The sequence below is a fragment of the Electrona antarctica genome (genome assembly GCF_951216825.1).
Source record: "Electrona antarctica genome assembly, contig: scaffold_128, whole genome shotgun sequence".
NCBI lineage: Eukaryota > Metazoa > Chordata > Actinopteri > Myctophiformes > Myctophidae > Electrona > Electrona antarctica.
In genome coordinates, this window is record NW_027637099.1 from 221971 (window position 1) to 244329 (window position 22359).

General features: G+C 45.3%; 1 protein-coding gene across 1 annotated transcript; it reads left to right on the forward strand.

The window, feature by feature from the left end:
* Nucleotides 1-59: 59 nt before the first annotated feature.
* On the forward strand, nt 60-21050 carry prorsd1 (prolyl-tRNA synthetase domain containing 1; the record flags this gene model as incomplete). Its single annotated transcript, XM_079531994.1, has 4 exons — nt 60-146; nt 8330-8455; nt 12601-12690; nt 19913-21050. 4 exons carry the CDS (start codon nt 60-62, stop codon nt 20120-20122), a joined length of 513 nt encoding a protein of 170 aa, XP_079388120.1. The 3' UTR covers nt 20123-21050.
* Between the last annotated feature and the right edge of the window lie 1309 nt (nt 21051-22359).

Genomic DNA, 22359 nt, shown 5'->3' on the forward strand with positions numbered 1-22359 from the left:
CTGTACGTGTGTCCGTCCTTTCCTTCTTCAGCCAGCCTTGGTCTCCGATCCGGACCAACATGGCGGATCAGAGCGAGCTGCGCGCCGAGCTGCAGAAACATCTGGACGGTTTGGACATAGAGACGACCTGCGTGGAGCATCCAGCGGTAAACACACACACACATATATAAACCTCCTACTCCTACTGCTCCGGCGTCGCAGGCCGAAAACAACAAGCCTAGTGACACACCATGCTTGTTGTAGATCTACTAGCTCTGAGTTGTGTCAAGTTACCACCGAGAAGAAAGAAACCCTGTTTCCAATAGTGTACTTCAAAATAAATGCTTAAAATAACCGTTGTATTCCCTAGGCGTGTGCTTGTATTGTAGCCTACTGTACTGTGAAATGAAATGAAATGATTACTATATTTACCCAGGGTATCTGGGCTAAGCTCAAGAACTTGTTTCCAGCCAGGCCCTGCTCATAGAACATTTCATCGTAGTGGTTCAATGCCTTGTTCAAGGGCACTTCAGCGGTGGTAATTTTAACGTGTCGGACCGCTGATTCGAACTGGCGACCTTCCGGTATCAAGACCGCTCCGCAATCCGTTCGGCCACCGCTGCCACTAAACTGTACTGTACTGTACTGTACTGTACTGTACTGTACTGTACTGTACTGTACTGTACTGTACTGTACTGTACAGAGTGTGCTGTTCCACTGTGGTGTGCATGCAATGAATGCTTACTTAAAGGGGCATTCCACTCATTTTCAACATTTTACTATGTCATTAATATACCTTAGAGCTGTTGTGTGGAAACAATAAAAAAGTCCCCCCCATGCTGTGTTTCCTAGAACTGGAGGTCTGAAAAAAATCATTAACATGGTGAAACACATCTTGATGACATCATCAAGATGTGTTTCACCATGTTAATGATTTTTTTCATACTTTTCACACTAGGAAACACAGCATGGGGGGACTTTTTTATTATTTCCACACAACAGCTCTAAGGTATATTATAGTAAAATATACGGTAAGGCTATGTGCTTACCGTATAGGCTACGTGCTTACGTATAGGCTATGTGCTTACCGTATAGGCTACGTGCTTACCGTATAGGCTACATGCTTACCGTATAGGCTATGTGCTTACCGTATAGGCTACATGCTTACCGTATAGGCTACATGCTTACCGTATAGGCTACATGCTTACCGTATAGGCTACATGCTTACCGTATAGGCTACATGCTTACCGTATAGGCTACCTGCTTACCGTATAGGCTACATGCTTACCGTATAGGCTACATGCTTACCGTATAGGCTACATGCTTACCGTATAGGCTACATGCTTACCGTATAGGCTACATGCTTACCGTATAGGCTACCTGCTTACCGTATAGGCTACATGCTTACCGTATAGGCTACATGCTTACCGTATAGGCTACATGCTTACCGTATAGGCTATGTGCTTACCGTATAGGCTCCATGCTTACCGTATAGGCTACATGCTTACCGTATAGGCTACATGCTTACCGTATAGGCTACATGCTTACCGTATAGGCTACCTGCTTACCGTATAGGCTATGTGCTTACCGTATAGGCTATGTGCTTACCGTATAGGCTACATGCTTACCGTATAGGCTACATGCTTACCGTATAGGCTACATGCTTACCGTATAGGCTATGTGCTTACCGTATAGGCTATGTGCTTACCGTATAGGCTATGTGCTTACCGTATAGGCTATGTGCTTACCGTATAGGCTACATGCTTACCGTATAGGCTACATGCTTACCGTATAGGCTATGTGCTTACCGTATAGGCTATGTGCTTACCGTATAGGCTACATGCTTACCGTATAGGCTACATGCTTACCGTATAGGCTATGTGCTTACCGTATAGGCTATGTGCTTACCGTATAGGCTACATGCTTACCGTATAGGCTACATGCTTACCGTATAGGCTATGTGCTTACCGTATAGGCTACATGCTTACCGTATAGGCTATGTGCTTACCGTATAGGCTATGTGCTTACCGTATAGGCTACATGCTTACCGTATAGGCTACATGCTTACCGTATAGGCTACATGCTTACCGTATAGGCTACATGCTTACCGTATAGGCTACATGCTTACCGTATAGGCTACATGCTTACCGTATAGGCTACATGCTTACCGTATAGGCTACATGCTTACCGTATAGGCTACATGCTTACCGTATAGGCTATGTGCTTACCGTATAGGCTACATGCTTACCGTATAGGCTACATGCTTACCGTATAGGCTACATGCTTACCGTATAGGCTACATGCTTACCGTATAGGCTATGTGCTTACCGTATAGGCTACATGCTTACCGTATAGGCTACATGCTTACCGTATAGGCTACCTGCTTACCGTATAGGCTACCTGCTTACCGTATAGGCTACGTGCTTACCGTATAGGCTACCTGCTTACCGTATAGGCTACCTGCTTACCGTATAGGCTACATGCTTACCGTATAGGCTACATGCTTACCGTATAGGCTACATGCTTACCGTATAGGCTACATGCTTACCGTATAGGCTACATGCTTACCGTATAGGCTATGTGCTTACCGTATAGGCTACATGCTTACCGTATAGGCTACATGCTTACCGTATAGGCTACATGCTTACCGTATAGGCTACATGCTTACCGTATAGGCTACATGCTTACCGTATAGGCTACATGCTTACCGTATAGGCTACCTGCTTACCGTATAGGCTACATGCTTACCGTATAGGCTAGGTGCTTACCGTATAGGCTACATGCTTACCGTATAGGCTACATGCTTACCGTATAGGCTACGTGCTTACCGTATAGGCTACATGCTTACCGTATAGGCTACATGCTTACCGTATAGGCTACATGCTTACCGTATAGGCTACATGCTTACCGTATAGGCTACATGCTTACCGTATAGGCTACCTGCTTACCGTATAGGCTACCTGCTTACCGTATAGGCTACATGCTTACCGTATAGGCTACATGCTTACCGTATAGGCTACATGCTTACCGTATAGGCTACATGCTTACCGTATAGGCTACATGCTTACCGTATAGGCTACATGCTTACCGTATAGGCTACATGCTTACCGTATAGGCTACCTGCTTACCGTATAGGCTACCTGCTTACCGTATAGGCTACCTGCTTACCGTATAGGCTACATGCTTACCGTATAGGCTACATGCTTACCGTATAGGCTATGTGCTTACCGTATAGGCTATGTGCTTACCGTATAGGCTACCTGCTTACCGTATAGGCTACATGCTTACCGTATAGGCTACGTGCTTACCGTATAGGCTATGTGCTTACCGTATAGGCTATGTGCTTACCGTATAGGCTACATGCTTACCGTATAGGCTACATGCTTACCGTATAGGCTATGTGCTTACCGTATAGGCTATGTGCTTACCGTATAGGCTACCTGCTTACCGTATAGGCTACATGCTTACCGTATAGGCTACGTGCTTACCGTATAGGCTATGTGCTTACCGTATAGGCTATGTGCTTACCGTATAGGCTACCTGCTTACCGTATAGGCTACCTGCTTACCGTATAGGCTACATGCTTACCGTATAGGCTACCTGCTTACCGTATAGGCTACATGCTTACCGTATAGGCTACCTGCTTACCGTATAGGCTACATGCTTACCGTATAGGCTACATGCTTACCGTATAGGCTACATGCTTACCGTATAGGCTATGTGCTTACCGTATAGGCTATGTGCTTACCGTATAGGCTACCTGCTTACCGTATAGGCTATGTGCTTACCGTATAGGCTATGTGCTTACCGTATAGGCTATGTGCTTACCGTATAGGCTATGTGCTTACCGTATAGGCTACATGCTTACCGTATAGGCTACGTGCTTACCGTATAGGCTATGTGCTTACCGTATAGGCTACCTGCTTACCGTATAGGCTACATGCTTACCGTATAGGCTCCATGCTTACCGTATAGGCTACATGCTTACCGTATAGGCTATGTGCTTACCGTATAGGCTACCTGCTTACCGTATAGGCTCCGTGCTTACCGTATAGGCTACATGCTTACCGTATAGGCTACATGCTTACCGTATAGGCTATGTGCTTACCGTATAGGCTACATGCTTACCGTATAGGCTACCTGCTTACCGTATAGGCTCCATGCTTACCGTATAGGCTACATGCTTACCGTATAGGCTACATGCTTACCGTATAGGCTCCGTGCTTACCGTATAGGCTATGTGCTTACCGTATAGGCTACATGCTTACCGTATAGGCTCCGTGCTTACCGTATAGGCTACATGCTTACCGTATAGGCTCCGTGCTTACCGTATAGGCTCCATGCTTACCGTATAGGCTACATGCTTACCGTATAGGCTACATGCTTACCGTATAGGCTACCTGCTTACCGTATAGGCTACCTGCTTACCGTATAGGCTACGTGCTTAGGCTATGTGCTTACCGTATAGGCTACGTGCTTACCGTATAGGCTACGTGCTTAGGCTATGTGCTTACCGTATAGGCTACATGCTTACCGTATAGGCTACATGCTTACCGTATAGGCTACATGCTTACCGTATAGGCTACATGCTTACCGTATAGGCTCCATGCTTACCGTATAGGCTATGTGCTTACCGTATAGGCTACATGCTTACCGTATAGGCTACATGCTTACCGTATAGGCTACATGCTTACCGTATAGGCTACATGCTTACCGTATAGGCTACATGCTTACCGTATAGGCTACATGCTTACCGTATAGGCTACATGCTTACCGTATAGGCTACATGCTTACCGTATAGGCTATGTGCTTACCGTATAGGCTACGTGCTTAGGCTATGTGCTTACCGTATAGGCTACATGCTTACCGTATAGGCTACATGCTTACCGTATAGGCTACATGCTTACCGTATAGGCTACATGCTTACCGTATAGGCTACGTGCTTACCGTATAGGCTATGTGCTTACCGTATAGGCTACCTGCTTACCGTATAGGCTACATGCTTACCGTATAGGCTACCTGCTTACCGTATAGGCTACCTGCTTACCGTATAGGCTATGTGCTTACCGTATAGGCTACATGCTTACCGTATAGGCTATGTGCTTACCGTATAGGCTACATGCTTACCGTATAGGCTATGTGCTTACCGTATAGGCTACATGCTTACCGTATAGGCTACATGCTTACCGTATAGGCTACCTGCTTACCGTATAGGCTACATGCTTACCGTATAGGCTAGGTGCTTACCGTATAGGCTACATGCTTACCGTATAGGCTCCATGCTTACCGTATAGGCTCCATGCTTACCGTATAGGCTCCATGCTTACCGTATAGGCTACATGCTTACCGTATAGGCTCCATGCTTACCGTATAGGCTACGTGCTTACCGTATAGGCTACATGCTTACCGTATAGGCTACATGCTTACCGTATAGGCTACATGCTTACCGTATAGGCTACCTGCTTACCGTATAGGCTACATGCTTACCGTATAGGCTAGGTGCTTACCGTATAGGCTACATGCTTACCGTATAGGCTCCATGCTTACCGTATAGGCTCCATGCTTACCGTATAGGCTACATGCTTACCGTATAGGCTACATGCTTACCGTATAGGCTACATGCTTACCGTATAGGCTACATGCTTACCGTATAGGCTACCTGCTTACCGTATAGGCTCCATGCTTACCGTATAGGCTCCATGCTTACCGTATAGGCTACATGCTTACCGTATAGGCTACCTGCTTACCGTATAGGCTCCATGCTTACCGTATAGGCTACATGCTTACCGTATAGGCTACATGCTTACCGTATAGGCTACATGCTTACCGTATAGGCTATGTGCTTACCGTATAGGCTACATGCTTACCGTATAGGCTACATGCTTACCGTATAGGCTACCTGCTTACCGTATAGGCTACCTGCTTACCGTATAGGCTACATGCTTACCGTATAGGCTACATGCTTACCGTATAGGCTACATGCTTACCGTATAGGCTACCTGCTTACCGTATAGGCTACCTGCTTACCGTATAGGCTACCTGCTTACCGTATAGGCTACATGCTTACCGTATAGGCTACATGCTTACCGTATAGGCTACCTGCTTACCGTATAGGCTACATGCTTACCGTATAGGCTAGGTGCTTACCGTATAGGCTCCGTGCTTACCGTATAGGCTACGTGCTTACCGTATAGGCTAGGTGCTTACCGTATAGGCTACATGCTTACCGTATAGGCTACCTGCTTACCGTATAGGCTACCTGCTTACCGTATAGGCTACATGCTTACCGTATAGGCTACATGCTTACCGTATAGGCTAGGTGCTTACCGTATAGGCTACATGCTTACCGTATAGGCTACATGCTTACCGTATAGGCTAGGTGCTTACCGTATAGGCTACCTGCTTACCGTATAGGCTACCTGCTTACCGTATAGGCTACATGCTTACCGTATAGGCTACGTGCTTACCGTATAGGCTACATGCTTACCGTATAGGCTACATGCTTACCGTATAGGCTACATGCTTACCGTATAGGCTACCTGCTTACCGTATAGGCTACATGCTTACCGTATAGGCTACATGCTTACCGTATAGGCTATGTGCTTACCGTATAGGCTAGGTGCTTACCGTATAGGCTACGTGCTTACCGTATAGGCTACCTGCTTACCGTATAGGCTACATGCTTACCGTATAGGCTACCTGCTTACCGTATAGGCTACATGCTTACCGTATAGGCTACATGCTTACCGTATAGGCTACATGCTTACCGTATAGGCTACGTGCTTACCGTATAGGCTACATGCTTACCGTATAGGCTACATGCTTACCGTATAGGCTACGTGCTTACCGTATAGGCTACATGCTTACCGTATAGGCTACATGCTTACCGTATAGGCTACGTGCTTACCGTATAGGCTACCTGCTTACCGTATAGGCTACATGCTTACCGTATAGGCTACGTGCTTACCGTATAGGCTACGTGCTTACCGTATAGGCTACGTGCTTACCGTATAGGCTACATGCTTACCGTATAGGCTACATGCTTACCGTATAGGCTACATGCTTACCGTATAGGCTACGTGCTTACCGTATAGGCTACGTGCTTACCGTATAGGCTACGTGCTTACCGTATAGGCTACGTGCTTACCGTATAGGCTACGTGCTTACCGTATAGGCTACATGCTTACCGTATAGGCTACATGCTTACCGTATAGGCTACATGCTTACCGTATAGGCTACGTGCTTACCGTATAGGCTACATGCTTACCGTATAGGCTACATGCTTACCGTATAGGCTACGTGCTTACCGTATAGGCTACCTGCTTACCGTATAGGCTACATGCTTACCGTATAGGCTACGTGCTTACCGTATAGGCTACCTGCTTACCGTATAGGCTACGTGCTTACCGTATAGGCTACCTGCTTACCGTATAGGCTACATGCTTACCGTATAGGCTACGTGCTTACCGTATAGGCTACCTGCTTACCGTATAGGCTACGTGCTTACCGTATAGGCTACCTGCTTACCGTATAGGCTACGTGCTTACCGTATAGGCTACCTGCTTACCGTATAGGCTACATGCTTACCGTATAGGCTACGTGCTTACCGTATAGGCTACCTGCTTACCGTATAGGCTACGTGCTTACCGTATAGGCTACCTGCTTACCGTATAGGCTACATGCTTACCGTATAGGCTACGTGCTTACCGTATAGGCTACCTGCTTACCGTATAGGCTACATGCTTACCGTATAGGCTACCTGCTTACCGTATAGGCTACGTGCTTACCGTATAGGCTCCATGCTTACCGTATAGGCTACATGCTTACCGTATAGGCTACATGCTTACCGTATAGGCTACATGCTTACCGTATAGGCTACATGCTTACCGTATAGGCTACGTGCTTACCGTATAGGCTACCTGCTTACCGTATAGGCTACATGCTTACCGTATAGGCTACCTGCTTACCGTATAGGCTACATGCTTACCGTATAGGCTACATGCTTACCGTATAGGCTACATGCTTACCGTATAGGCTACATGCTTACCGTATAGGCTACATGCTTACCGTATAGGCTACATGCTTACCGTATAGGCTCCAAGAAATGTCACCCTTTTCACATTGTTCACCCCCCCCCCTCCCCCCCAGGTCTTCACGGTAGAGGAGATGATGCCCCACCTAGAGGGGCTGAGCGGTGCCGTCACCAAGAACCTGTTTCACATTGTTCACCCCCCCCCCCCTCCCCCCAGGTCTTCACGGTAGAGGAGATGATGCCCCACCTAGAGGGGCTGAGCGGTGCCGTCACCAAGAACCTGTTTCACATTGTTCACCCCCCCCCCCCTCCCCCCAGGTCTTCACGGTAGAGGAGATGATGCCCCACCTAGAGGGGCTGAGCGGTGCCGTCACCAAGAACCTGTTTCTAAAAGACAAGAAGAAGAAAGGCCTGTACCTGGTGTCTGCTCGCCACGACAGACAGGTACAGTACTAAAAGTAAAAGTACTCATTGTGCAGAATGTCCCAAAATGTGTACAGAATCCATTGAAAATAGCCGATCTACAAGCTCAAAATGCGTCGCATTGTGAGCCCCCTCTAGACCAGAAAGCACGCTGGCTGGACCAGGCTACCCGCCCCTCTAGACCAGAAAGCACGCTGGCTGGGCCAGGCTACCCGCCCCTCTAGACCAGAAAGCACGCTGGCTGGACCAGGCTACCCGCCCCTCTAGACCAGAAAGCACGCTGGCTGGGCCAGGCTACCCGCCCCTCTAGACCAGAAAGCACGCTGGCTGGGCCAGGCTACCCGCCCCTCTAGACCAGAAAGCACGCTGGCTGGACCAGGCTACCCGCCCCTCTAGACCAGAAAGCACGCTGGCTGGGCCAGGCTACCCGCCCCTCTAGACCAGAAAGCACGCTGGCTGGACCAGGCTACCCGCCCCTCTAGACCAGAAAGCACGCTGGCTGGACCAGGCTACCCGCCCCTCTAGACCAGAAAGCACGCTGGCTGGGCCAGGCTACCCGCCCCTCTAGACCAGAAAGCACGCTGGCTGGGCCAGGCTACCCGCCCCTCTAGACCAGAAAGCACGCTGGCTGGGCCAGGCTACCCGCCCCTCTAGACCAGAAAGCACGCTGGCTGGGCCAGGCTACCCGCCCCTCTAGACCAGAAAGCACGCTGGCTGGGCCAGGCTACCCGCCCCTCTAGACCAGAAAGCACGCTGGCTGGGCCAGGCTACCCGCCCCTCTAGACCAGAAAGCACACTGGCTGGGCCAGGCTACCCGCCCCTCTAGACCAGAAAGCACGCTGGCTGGGCCAGGCTACCCGCCCCTCTAGACCAGAAAGCACGCTGGCTGGACCAGGCTACCCGCCCCTCTAGACCAGAAAGCACGCTGGCTGGGCCAGGCTACCCGCCCCTCTAGACCAGAAAGCACGCTGGCTGGGCCAGGCTACCCGCCCCTCTAGACCAGAAAGCACGCTGGCTGGGCCAGGCTAGGTGATAACTGATCTAAATGTTGTTCAGGTGAATCTTATCTTATCTGTATCAGTGGTGCTTAATATTTCATGTCAAGGACCCCAAAAACTATATGTAATTGGCCACCGCCCCCCCATCTGAAAATATGTCGTTCCAGGAACCCCCCAGAAGCAAAGATTTGAGTTAAAAACGTTCGCTCAGAAATAATATATTCAAAGATGTGTGCCACATTTTCATGATTTTTCAAAAATAGCAGACCTACAAGTTCATAGCAGACCTACAAGTTCATAGTTCATAGTTCATAGTTCATAGTTCATAGTTCATAGTTCATAGTTCATAGTTCATAGTTCATAGTTGATAGCGCGGCACTCGTAGATCTGCTAAAGTATAACATAATGAAGAGGTTCCTGCATAACTACCGGGTTTGATGATGTCACACGCAGACCCTCTATTTGAAAAATAGCAGATCTACAAGCTTTATGTTTGAAAAATCGTGAAAATGTGGTGCACATCTTTGAATATATATTCATATATGAATATATATTCATATATATATTATATATATGAATATATATTCATATATATATATATGAATATATATTCTATATCACAGTGAACGTTTTTAACTCAAATCTTTGCTTTTGGGGGGGTCCCGACTCCCTGGAACAACATATTTCCAGATGGGGGTCCCTGGAACAACATATTTCCAGATGGGGGTCCCTGGAACAACATATTTCCAGATGGGGGTCCCTGGAACAACATATTTCCAGATGGGGGTCCCTGGAACAACATATTTCCAGATGGGGGTCCCTGGAACAACATATTTCCAGATGGGGGTCCCTGGAACAACATATTTCCAGATTGGGGTCCCTGGAACAACATATTTCCAGATGGGGGTCCCTGGAACAACATATTTCCAGATGGGGGTCCCTGGAACAACATATTTCCAGATGGGGGTCCCTGTAACAACATATTTCCAGATTGGGGTCCCTGGAACAACATATTTCCAGATGGGGGTCCCTGGAACAACATATTTCCAGATGGGGGTCCCTGTAACAACATATTTCCAGATGGGGGTCCCTGTAACAACATATTTCCAGATTGGGGTCCCTGGAACAACATATTTCCAGATGGGGGTCCCTGTAACAACATATTTCCAGATTGGGGTCCCTGGAACAACATATTTCCAGATGGGGGTCCCTGGAACAACATATTTCCAGATGGGGGTCCCTGGAACAACATATTTCCAGATGGGGGTCCCTGTAACAACATATTTCCAGATGGGGGTCCCTGGAAACAACATATTTCCAGATTGGGGTCCCTGGAACAACATATTTCCAGATTGGGGTCCCTGGAACAACATATTTCCAGATGGGGGTCCCTGGAACAACATATTTCCAGATGGGGGTCCCTGGAAACAACATATTTCCAGATTGGGGTCCCTGTAACAACATATTTCCAGATGGGGGTCCCTGGAAACAACATATTTCCAGATTGGGGTCCCTGTAACAACATATTTCCAGATGGGGGTCCCTGGAAACAACATATTTCCAGATTGGGGTCCCTGTAACAACATATTTCCAGATGGGGGTCCCTGGAAACAACATATTTCCAGATGGGGGTCCCTGTAACAACATATTTCCAGATGGGGGTCCCTGGAAACAACATATTTCCAGATTGGGGTCCCTGTAACAACATATTTCCAGATGGGGGTCCCTGGAAACAACATATTTCCAGATGGGGGTCCCTGTAACAACATATTTCCAGATTGGGGTCCCTGTAACAACATATTTCCAGATGGGGGTCCCTGTAACAACATATTTCCAGATGGGGGTCCCTGGAACAACATATTTCCAGATTGGGGTCCCTGTAACAACATATTTCCAGATTGGGGTCCCTGTAACAACATATTTCCAGATGGGGGTCCCTGGAACAACATATTTCCAGATGGGGGTCCCTGTAACAACATATTTCCAGATGGGGGTCCCTGTAACAACATATTTCCAGATTGGGGTCCCTGTAACAACATATTTCCAGATTGGGGTCCCTGGAACAACATATTTCCAGATGGGGGTCCCTGTAACAACATATTTCCAGATTGGGGTCCCTGGAACAACATATTTCCAGATTGGGGTCCCTGGAACAACATATTTCCAGATGGGGGTCCCTGGAACAACATATTTCCAGATGGGGGTCCCTGGAACAACATATTTCCAGATGGGGGTCCCTGGAACAACATATTTCCAGATGGGGGTCCCTGGAACAACATATTTCCAGATGGGGGTCCCTGGAACAACATATTTCCAGATGGGGGTCCCTGGAACAACATATTTCCAGATGGGGGTCCCTGGAACAACATATTTCCAGATGGGGGTCCCTGGAACAACATATTTCCAGATGGGGGTCCCTGGAACAACATATTTCCAGATGGGGGTCCCTGGAACAACATATTTCCAGATGGGGGTCCCTGGAACAACATATTTCCAGATGGGGGTCCCTGGAACAACATATTTCCAGATGGGGGTCCCTGGAACAACATATTTCCAGATGGGGGTCCCTGGAACAACATATTTCCAGATGGGGGTCCCTGGAACAACATATTTCCAGATGGGGGTCCCTGGAACAACATATTTCCAGATGGGGGTCCCTGGAACAACATATTTCCAGATGGGGGTCCCTGGAACAACATATTTCCAGATTGGGGTCCCTGGAACAACATATTTCCAGATTGGGGTCCCTGGAACAACATATTTCCAGATGGGGGTCCCTGGAACAACATATTTCCAGATGGGGGTCCCTGGAACAACATATTTCCAGATGGGGGTCCCTGGAACAACATATTTCCAGATGGGGGTCCCTGGAACAACATATTTCCAGATGGGGGTCCCTGGAACAACATATTTCCAGATGGGGGTCCCTGGAACAACATATTTCCAGATGGGGGTCCCTGGAACAACATATTTCCAGATGGGGGTCCCTGGAACAACATATTTCCAGATGGGGGTCGGTGGCCAATTAGCCTACATCTATTTCTGGGGGTCCTTGAGCACCACTGATATTATAGAAACATGAGGTTTTTCAGAAAACATTTGTAGAATCGTGCTCATGTCTAAATGGGTTAATGGTAACTGATCTATATGCTGCATTTCTATGTCCAGGTGAATCTTAACGAGCTGGCCAAGAAGCTGGGCGTGGGCAGTGGAAACCTGCGCTTCGCTGACGAGGCGGCCATGTTGGAAAAACTCAAGGTGAAAATAGCAATGATTACTGTCACAATATAGAGCTATTTAACACTGTTACTGAACACACACTATAGCAATGATTACTGTCACAATATAGAGCTATTTAACACTGTTACTGAACACACACTATAGCAATGATTACTGTCACAATATAGAGCTGTTTAACACTGTTACTGAACACACTATAGCAATGATTACTGTCACAATATAGAGCTGTTTAACACTGTTACTGAACACACACTATAGCAATGATTACTGTCACACTATAGAGCTATTTAACACTGTTACTGAACACACTATAGCAATGATTACTGTCACAATATAGAGCTATTTAACACTGTTACTGAACACACACTCTATAGCAATGATTACTGTCACAATATAGAGCTATTTAACACTGTTACTGAACACACACTATAGCAATGATTACTGTCACAATATAGAGCTATTTAACACTGTTACTGAACACACACTATAGCAATGATTACTGTCACAATATAGAGCTATTTAACACTGTTACTGAACACACTCTATAGCAATGATTACTGTCACAATATAGAGCTGTTTAACACTGTTACTGAACACACTCTATAGCAATGATTACTGTCACAATATAGAGCTATTTAACACTGTTACTGAACACACTCTATAGCAATGATTACTGTCACAATATAGAGCTATTTAACACTGTTACTGAACACACTCTATATCAATGATTACTGTCACAATATAGAGCTGTTTAACACTGTTACTGAACACACTCTCTAGCAATGATTACTGTCACAATATAGAGCTATTTAACACTGTTACTGAACACACTCTAGCAATGATTACTGTCACAATATAGAGCTGTTTAACACTGTTACTGAACACACTCTATAGCAATGATTACTGTCACAATATAGAGCTATTTAACACTGTTACTGAACACACACTCTATAGCAATGATTACTGTCACAATATAGAGCTATTTAACACTGTTACTGAACACACACTATAGCAATGATTACTGTCACAATATAGAGCTATTTAACACTGTTACTGAACACACACTATATCAATGATTACTGTCACAATATAGAGCTATTTAACACTGTTACTGAACACACTCTATAGCAATGATTACTGTCACAATATAGAGCTGTTTAACACTGTTACTGAACACACTCTATAGCAATGATTACTGTCACAATATAGAGCTATTTAACACTGTTACTGAACACACTCTATAGCAATGATTACTGTCACAATATAGAGCTATTTAACACTGTTACTGAACACACTCTATAGCAATGATTACTGTCACAATATAGAGCTATTTAACACTGTTACTGAACACACTCTATATCAATGATTACTGTCACAATATAGAGCTGTTTAACACTGTTACTGAACACACTCTCTAGCAATGATTACTGTCACAATATAGAGCTATTTAACACTGTTACTGAACACACTCTAGCAATGATTACTGTCACAATATAGAGCTGTTTAACACTGTTACTGAACACACTCTATAGCAATGATTACTGTCACAATATAGAGCTGTTTAACACTGTTACTGAACACACTCTATAGCAATGATTACTGTCACAATATAGAGCTATTTAACACTGTTACTGAACACACTCTATAGCAATGATTACTGTCACAATATAGAGCTATTTAACACTGTTACTGAACACACTCTCTAGCAATGATTACTGTCACAATAGAGCACCGAAGTCCTGACGTCACTGCCCTCTACTACCAGTAGAGGGCAGTGAGCGCCATGGTTCATGTATGTTTTTTTAAGCATTGTACTCTCCATAGGGGGATTTTAGATCGCCTCATATAAGAACTGTGTTTGAAAAATAAACCGATCACCCCGGCCTTTTCACTCATATGGATATGAAGCATCGACTGAAGGTGGAAATGTACAAATATACCCAAAGAGTAACAAAATAAGCGTTAGAAACGAGCCAAACAACCCAGAGACTACATTTCCGGGTAGGCTGCTTCTGCCCGCAGCCCGTCGCACAACAGAAACTGAACGTTAATTACGTTTATTTTTATTTTTATTTTATTGATATATAATGTATCGTGGTTAGTACGAGTCGAGTCACCACCAGCTGAGCTTACGTCAACGAGGAATCTCAGGAACGCAATATGTTGACAGCTGGGCGTGACGTATATGCTCAGCGACATTGCATTCATATGTAGTTTCAAGGCTTTTGCGGTCACATTAATTCCATTTTCTCTAGAAACTGGCTGTATCAAATATGAATGGACATCATTAACGACGCACAGCCACTCCCCTGACAGAAACGCCGAGGTGGTCGGTTTATTTTTCAAACACAGTTCTTATATGAAGCGACCTAAAAACGCCGTTTGGGGATCTCAATGCAAATAAACAAATACATGAACCTGGAGATTGACGCCCTCTACTGAAAGTGACGTCAGACTTCGGAGCTCTATATAGAGCTATTTAACACTGTTACTGAACACACTCTAGCAATGATTACTGTCACAATATAGAGCTGTTTAACACTGTTACTGAACACACACTATAGCAATGATTACTGTCACTGGTGGTCCGTGGCTCAAATGGGTCTGAGAATGTGTCCTCTGTCCTCCCCGGTGTTTATAGTTGTGTCCTCTGTCCTCCCCGGTGTTTATAGTTGTGTCCTCTGTCCTCCCAGGTGTTTATAGTTGTGTCCTCTGTCCTCCCCGGTGTTTATAGTTGTGTCCTCTTGTCCTCCCAGGTGTTTATAGTTGTGTCCTCTGTCCTCCCAGGTGTTTATAGTTGTGTCCTCTGTCCTCCCCGGTGTTTATAGTTGTGTCCTCTTGTCCTCCAGGTGTTTATAGTTGTCTCTCTGTGGCCTCTGTCCTCCCAGGTGTTTATAGTTGTGTCCTCTTGTCCTCCAGGTGTTTATAGTTGTGTCCTCTGTCCTCCCCGGTGTTTATAGTTGTGTCCTCTGTCCTCCCAGGTGTTTATAGTTGTCTCTGTGTCCTCTTGTCCTCCCAGGTGTTTATAGTTGTGTCCTCTTGTCCTCCAGGTGTTTATAGTTGTGTCCTCTGTCCTCCAGGTGTTTATAGTTGTGTCCTCTTGTCCTCCAGGTGTTTATAGTTGTGTCCTCTGTCCTCCCAGGTGTTTATAGTTGTGTCCTCTTGTCCTCCAGGTGTTTATAGTTGTGTCCTCTGTCCTCCAGGTGTTTATAGTTGTGTCCTCTTGTCCTCCAGGTGTTTATAGTTGTGTCCTCTGTCCTCCAGGTGTTTATAGTTGTGTCCTCTTGTCCTCCAGGTGTTTATAGTTGTGTCCTCTGTCCTCCCAGGTGTTTATAGTTGTGTCCTCTTGTCCTCCAGGTGTTTATAGTTGTGTCCTCTGTCCTCCAGGTGTTTATAGTTGTGTCCTCTGTCCTCCCAGGTGTTTATAGTTGTGTCCTCTGTCCTCCAGGTGTTTATAGTTGTGTCCTCTTGTCCTCCCAGGTGTTTATAGTTGTCTCTGTGTCCTCTGTCCTCCAGGTGTTTATAGTTGTGTCCTCTGTCCTCCCAGGTGTTTATAGTTGTGTCCTCTGTCCTCCAGGTGTTTATAGTTGTGTCCTCTTGTCCTCCAGGTGTTTATAGTTGTGTCCTCTTGTCCTCCAGGTGTTTATAGTTGTGTCCTCTGTCCTCCCAGGTGTTTATAGTTGTGTCCTCTGTCCTCCAGGTGTTTATAGTTGTGTCCTCTTGTCCTCCAGGTGTTTATAGTTGTGTCCTCTGTCCTCCAGGTGTTTATAGTTGTGTCCTCTGTCCTCCAGGTGTTTATAGTTGTGTCCTCTTGTCCTCCAGGTGTTTATAGTTGTGTCCTCTGTCCTCCCAGGTGTTTATAGTTGTGTCCTCTGTCCTCCAGGTGTTTATAGTTGTGTCCTCTTGTCCTCCAGGTGTTTATATTTGTGTCCTCTGTCCTCCAGGTGTTTATAGTTGTGTCCTCTTGTCCTCCAGGTGTTTATAGTTGTGTCCTCTTGTCCTCCAGGTGTTTATAGTTGTGTCCTCTGTCCTCCAGGTGTTTATAGTTGTGTCCTCTGTCCTCCCAGGTGTTTATAGTTGTGTCCTCTTGTCCTCCCAGGTGTTTATAGTTGTGGCCTCTGTCCTCCAGGTGTTTATAGTTGTGTCCTCTGTCCTCCAGGTGTTTATAGTTGTGTCCTCTGTCCTCCAGGTGTTTATAGTTGTGTCCTCTTGTCCTCCAGGTGTTTATAGTTGTGTCCTCTGTCCTCCAGGTGTTTATAGTTGTGTCCTCTTGTCCTCCAGGTGTTTATAGTTGTGTCCTCTGTCCTCCAGGTGTTTATAGTTGTGTCCTCTTGTCCTCCAGGTGTTTATAGTTGTGTCCTCTGTCCTCCAGGTGTTTATAGTTGTGTCCTCTGTCCTCCAGGTGTTTATAGTTGTGTCCTCTGTCCTCCAGGTGTTTATAGTTGTGTCCTCTGTCCTCCAGGTGTTTATAGTTGTGTCCTCTGTCCTCCCAGGTGTTTATAGTTGTGTCCTCTGTCCTCCCAGGTGTTTATAGTTGTGTCCTCTGTCCTCCAGGTGTTTATAGTTGTGTCCTCTTGTCCTCCAGGTGTTTATAGTTGTGTCCTCTTGTCCTCCAGGTGTTTATAGTTGTGTCCTCTGTCCTCCAGGTGTTTATAGTTGTGACCTCTTGTCCTCCAGGTGTTTATAGTTGTGTCCTCTGTCCTCCAGGTGTTTATAGTTGTGTCCTCTGTCCTCCCAGGTGTTTATAGTTGTGTCCTCTTGTCCTCCCAGGTGTTTATAGTTGTGTCCTCTTGTCCTCCAGGTGTTTATAGTTGTGTCCTCTGTCCTCCAGGTGTTTATAGTTGTGTCCTCTGTCCTCCAGGTGTTTATAGTTGTGTCCTCTGTCCTCCAGGTGTTTATAGTTGTGTCCTCTGTCCTCCAGGTGTTTATAGTTGTGTCCTCTTGTCCTCCAGGTGTTTATAGTTGTGTCCTCTGTCCTCCAGGTGTTTATAGTTGTGTCCTCTGTCCTCCAGGTGTTTATAGTTGTGTCCTCTGTCCTCCAGGTGTTTATAGTTGTGTCCTCTTGTCCTCCAGGTGTTTATAGTTGTGTCCTCTTGTCCTCCAGGTGTTTATAGTTGTGTCCTCTTGTCCTCCAGGTGTTTATAGTTGTGTCCTCTGTCCTCCCAGGTGTTTATAGTTGTGTCCTCTGTCCTCCCAGGTGTTTATAGTTGTGTCCTCTGTCCTCCAGGTGTTTATAGTTGTGTCCTCTGTCCTCCCAGGTGTTTATAGTTGTGTCCTCTGTCCTCCAGGTGTTTATAGTTGTGTCCTCTGTCCTCCAGGTGTTTATAGTTGTGTCCTCTTGTCCTCCCAGGTGTTTATAGTTGTGTCCTCTTGTCCTCCAGGTGTTTATAGTTGTGTCCTCTTGTCCTCCAGGTGTTTATAGTTGTGTCCTCTTGTCCTCCAGGTGTTTATAGTTGTGTCCTCTGTCCTCCAGGTGTTTATAGTTGTGTCCTCTTGTCCTCCAGGTGTTTATAGTTGTGTCCTCTGTCCTCCAGGTGTTTATAGTTGTGTCCTCTTGTCCTCCAGGTGTTTATAGTTGTGTCCTCTGTCCTCCAGGTGTTTATAGTTGTGTCCTCTGTCCTCCAGGTGTTTATAGTTGTGTCCTCTGTCCTCCAGGTGTTTATAGTTGTGTCCTCTGTCCTCCAGGTGTTTATAGTTGTGTCCTCTGTCCTCCCAGGTGTTTATAGTTGTGTCCTCTGTCCTCCCAGGTGTTTATAGTTGTGTCCTCTGTCCTCCAGGTGTTCATAGTTGTGTCCTCTTGTCCTCCAGGTGTTTATAGTTGTGTCCTCTTGTCCTCCAGGTGTTTATAGTTGTGTCCTCTGTCCTCCCAGGTGTTTATAGTTGTGTCCTCTGTCCTCCCAGGTGTTTATAGTTGTGTCCTCTGTCCTCCAGGTGTTTATAGTTGTGTCCTCTGGTCCTCCAGGTGTTTATAGTTGTGTCCTCTTGTCCTCCAGGTGTTTATAGTTGTGTCCTCTGTCCTCCAGGTGTTTATAGTTGTGTCCTCTGTCCTCCCAGGTGTTTATAGTTGTGTCCTCTTGTCCTCCCAGGTGTTTATAGTTGTGTCCTCTTGTCCTCCAGGTGTTTATAGTTGTGTCCTCTGTCCTCCAGGTGTTTATAGTTGTGTCCTCTGTCCTCCAGGTGTTTATAGTTGTGTCCTCTGTCCTCCAGGTGTTTATAGTTGTGTCCTCTGTCCTCCAGGTGTTTATAGTTGTGTCCTCTTGTCCTCCAGGTGTTTATAGTTGTGTCCTCTGTCCTCCAGGTGTTTATAGTTGTGTCCTCTGTCCTCCAGGTGTTTATAGTTGTGTCCTCTGTCCTCCAGGTGTTTATAGTTGTGTCCTCTTGTCCTCCAGGTGTTTATAGTTGTGTCCTCTTGTCCTCCAGGTGTTTATAGTTTTGTCCTCCAGGTGTTTATAGTTGTGTCCTCTGTCCTCCCAGGTGTTTATAGTTGTGTCCTCTGTCCTCCCAGGTGTTTATAGTTGTGTCCTCTGTCCTCCAGGTGTTTATAGTTGTGTCCTCTGTCCTCCCAGGTGTTTATAGTTGTGTCCTCTGTCCTCCAGGTGTTTATAGTTGTGTCCTCTGTCCTCCAGGTGTTTATAGTTGTGTCCTCTTGTCCTCCCAGGTGTTTATAGTTGTGTCCTCTTGTCCTCCAGGTGTTTATAGTTGTGTCCTCTGTCCTCCAGGTGTTTATAGTTGTGTCCTCTTGTCCTCCAGGTGTTTATAGTTGTGTCCTCTGTCCTCCAGGTGTTTATAGTTGTGTCCTCTGTCCTCCAGGTGTTTATAGTTGTGTCCTCTGTCCTCCAGGTGTTTATAGTTGTGTCCTCTTGTCCTCCAGGTGTTTATAGTTGTGTCCTCTTGTCCTCCAGGTGTTTATAGTTGTGTCCTCTTGTCCTCCAGGTGTTTATAGTTGTGTCCTCTGTCCTCCCAGGTGTTTATAGTTGTGTCCTCTGTCCTCCCAGGTGTTTATAGTTGTGTCCTCTGTCCTCCAGGTGTTTATAGTTGTGTCCTCTGTCCTCCCAGGTGTTTATAGTTGTGTCCTCTGTCCTCCAGGTGTTTATAGTTGTGTCCTCTGTCCTCCAGGTGTTTATAGTTGTGTCCTCTTGTCCTCCCAGGTGTTTATAGTTGTGTCCTCTTGTCCTCCAGGTGTTTATAGTTGTGTCCTCTGTCCTCCAGGTGTTTATAGTTGTGTCCTCTTGTCCTCCAGGTGGGACAGGGCTGTGCCACAGCGCTGGCTCTCTTCTGGGACAAGGAGCAGAGTGTGAAGTGTGTCCTGGACAGCGACCTGGTCAGCGGGGGACATGACAGGGTCTACTTCCACCCCATGACCAACAGCGCCACCATGGGGCTGACCCCACAGGACCTGCTCAGGTTCCTGAAGGACACGGGCCATGACCCCATCCTGCAGGACTTCTGACCCTGTGTGGACCTGAGGCCGAGTCCACAGATGTGACTAAATGTGACTGAGGGACTGCCATTGGATCGTTTAGAATTTTCGTTTTTTTTCATGTCATGTGAAAGCAGGGAATCATAGCTTCAAATTTACATATTGGTTGTTCAGTTTGACCCACCAGTAAAGTAATGTCTTGCAGAGAAACAGCGAGTTGAGAAAACAGGCTTGAAAGGTTCACTTCTGTGGACTCTAACATTACACCTAGCTACATGTTTAAGCATTTATTTCATATTTACATGTCTTCTGTGGACTCTAACATTACACCTAGCTACATGTTTAAGCATTTATTTCATATTTACATGTCTTCTGTGGTCTCTAACATTACACCTAGCTACATGTTTAAGCATTTATTTCATATTTACATGTCGATTTCAGCTCTGACACTTATTTCAGACATGCTCTAGTATGTGAAGAGTCTGCCTGTGATATTAACTTATTTTTGAAAAAAAAGAAGAAAAAAAAATCTCTGGTGAAAAGCTGGATTTTGCGCGATGGCAGGCTCTCAGTCAAATCTGGTCACAAATGTCTCCTTCGCTCGTTCACTGACAGAGTAGATACATGGATTTCAACCAGTGGTCCTTGAGGGGATTCCTGGTGGTCCCCAGCTAAATGATGCAGAGTCAGTTGGTAACCAAATGGACCCCTATGTCTTTAATTCTTGAGAGCGTCAAATGACTGGTTCCATGTTATACTCTCGGGAGTTCAATTATTGTTACGTCTGCATTACGTCATTTACAAGAAAACAATTAGTGAATGTAGAGGAATTGTTATTTTGGTCAACATAACAGGAAAGTTAATCTCCTATATGGTACTTCAGCTTTCTTTCTTGTTTTTTGTTGGTCTTCAGTTCATGTACATTATGAATAACATTATGAATAAAGATACATTATGAATAACATTATGAACAACGTAATGTTGGTCTTCAGTTCATGTACATTATGAATAACATTATGAACAACGTAATGTTGGTCTTCAGTTCATGTACATTATGAATAACATGAACAACGTAATGTTGGTCTTCAGTTCATGTACATTATGAATAACATTATGAACAACGTAATGTTGGTCTTCAGTTCATGTACATTATGAATAACATTATGAACAACGTAATGTTGGCCTTCAGTTCATGTACATTATGAATAACATTATGAACAACGTAATGTTGGTCTTCAGTTCATGTACATTATGAATAACATTATGAACAACGTAATGTTGGTCTTCAGTTCATGTACATTATGAATAACATTATGAACAACGTAATGTTGGTCTTCAGTTCATGTACATTATGAATAACATTATGAACAACGTAATGTTGGTCTTCAGTTCATGTACATTATGAATAACATTATGAACAACGTAATGTTGGTCTTCAGTTCATGTACATTATGAATAACATTATGAACAACGTAATGTTGGTCTTCAGTTCATGTACATTATGAGTAACATTATGAACAACGTAATGTTGGTCTTCAGTTCATGTACATTATGAATAACATTATAAATAAAGATACATTGACTGACCAAAACAAGGTGTAGGCTGAAGCTAATTAGCTTATTTTGCCACAACTACAAATAATATACATGACAAGCAAACACACAAAGTAATACGTCTCTGTAGGAAAACAACATCAATACATCATGGAATTGTGGACAAAATATTATCCAACGATAACAAAATATTCCAAGTCTTGGGTCTGAGAGGCTAAATGTCATCAGATGGTGGTCCGTGTGTCGGGAACACCTCAGTATTTGGACCCTTATGCAGAATAACCAACAACAACGACTTGCACTCAAGCACTCTTTTATTTAACTCAGAAAACCCTATCCCAGGGCAAATATAACATAAACTCACAATCTCGGTAAACACAGCATTATAATGGAGCAACGGTCAGCAACCTAACCAATAACATAAAGTTCTCAACGGGCCCGACCCTAAAAATTACCATAATGTTAGGCCCGAAGCCTGATAAAGCCCGACAAAAAAGACAAAAAGAAAAAAAGAATGCCACTTTAATGCATGGCCATGCATTAAAGTTTACAAACCATCCACGCACCGCTCATGGCGTGTCTCGACAGCTTAGAGATCTGTTATTTTAAATCGGGCACATATAACGAGGAGCGCCGCCGGGTTATAATACTAATCATTTTTTAAATCTAATAGCCTGTAGCCTGCAGTGGACTGTAACAGTGGACTGTAGCAT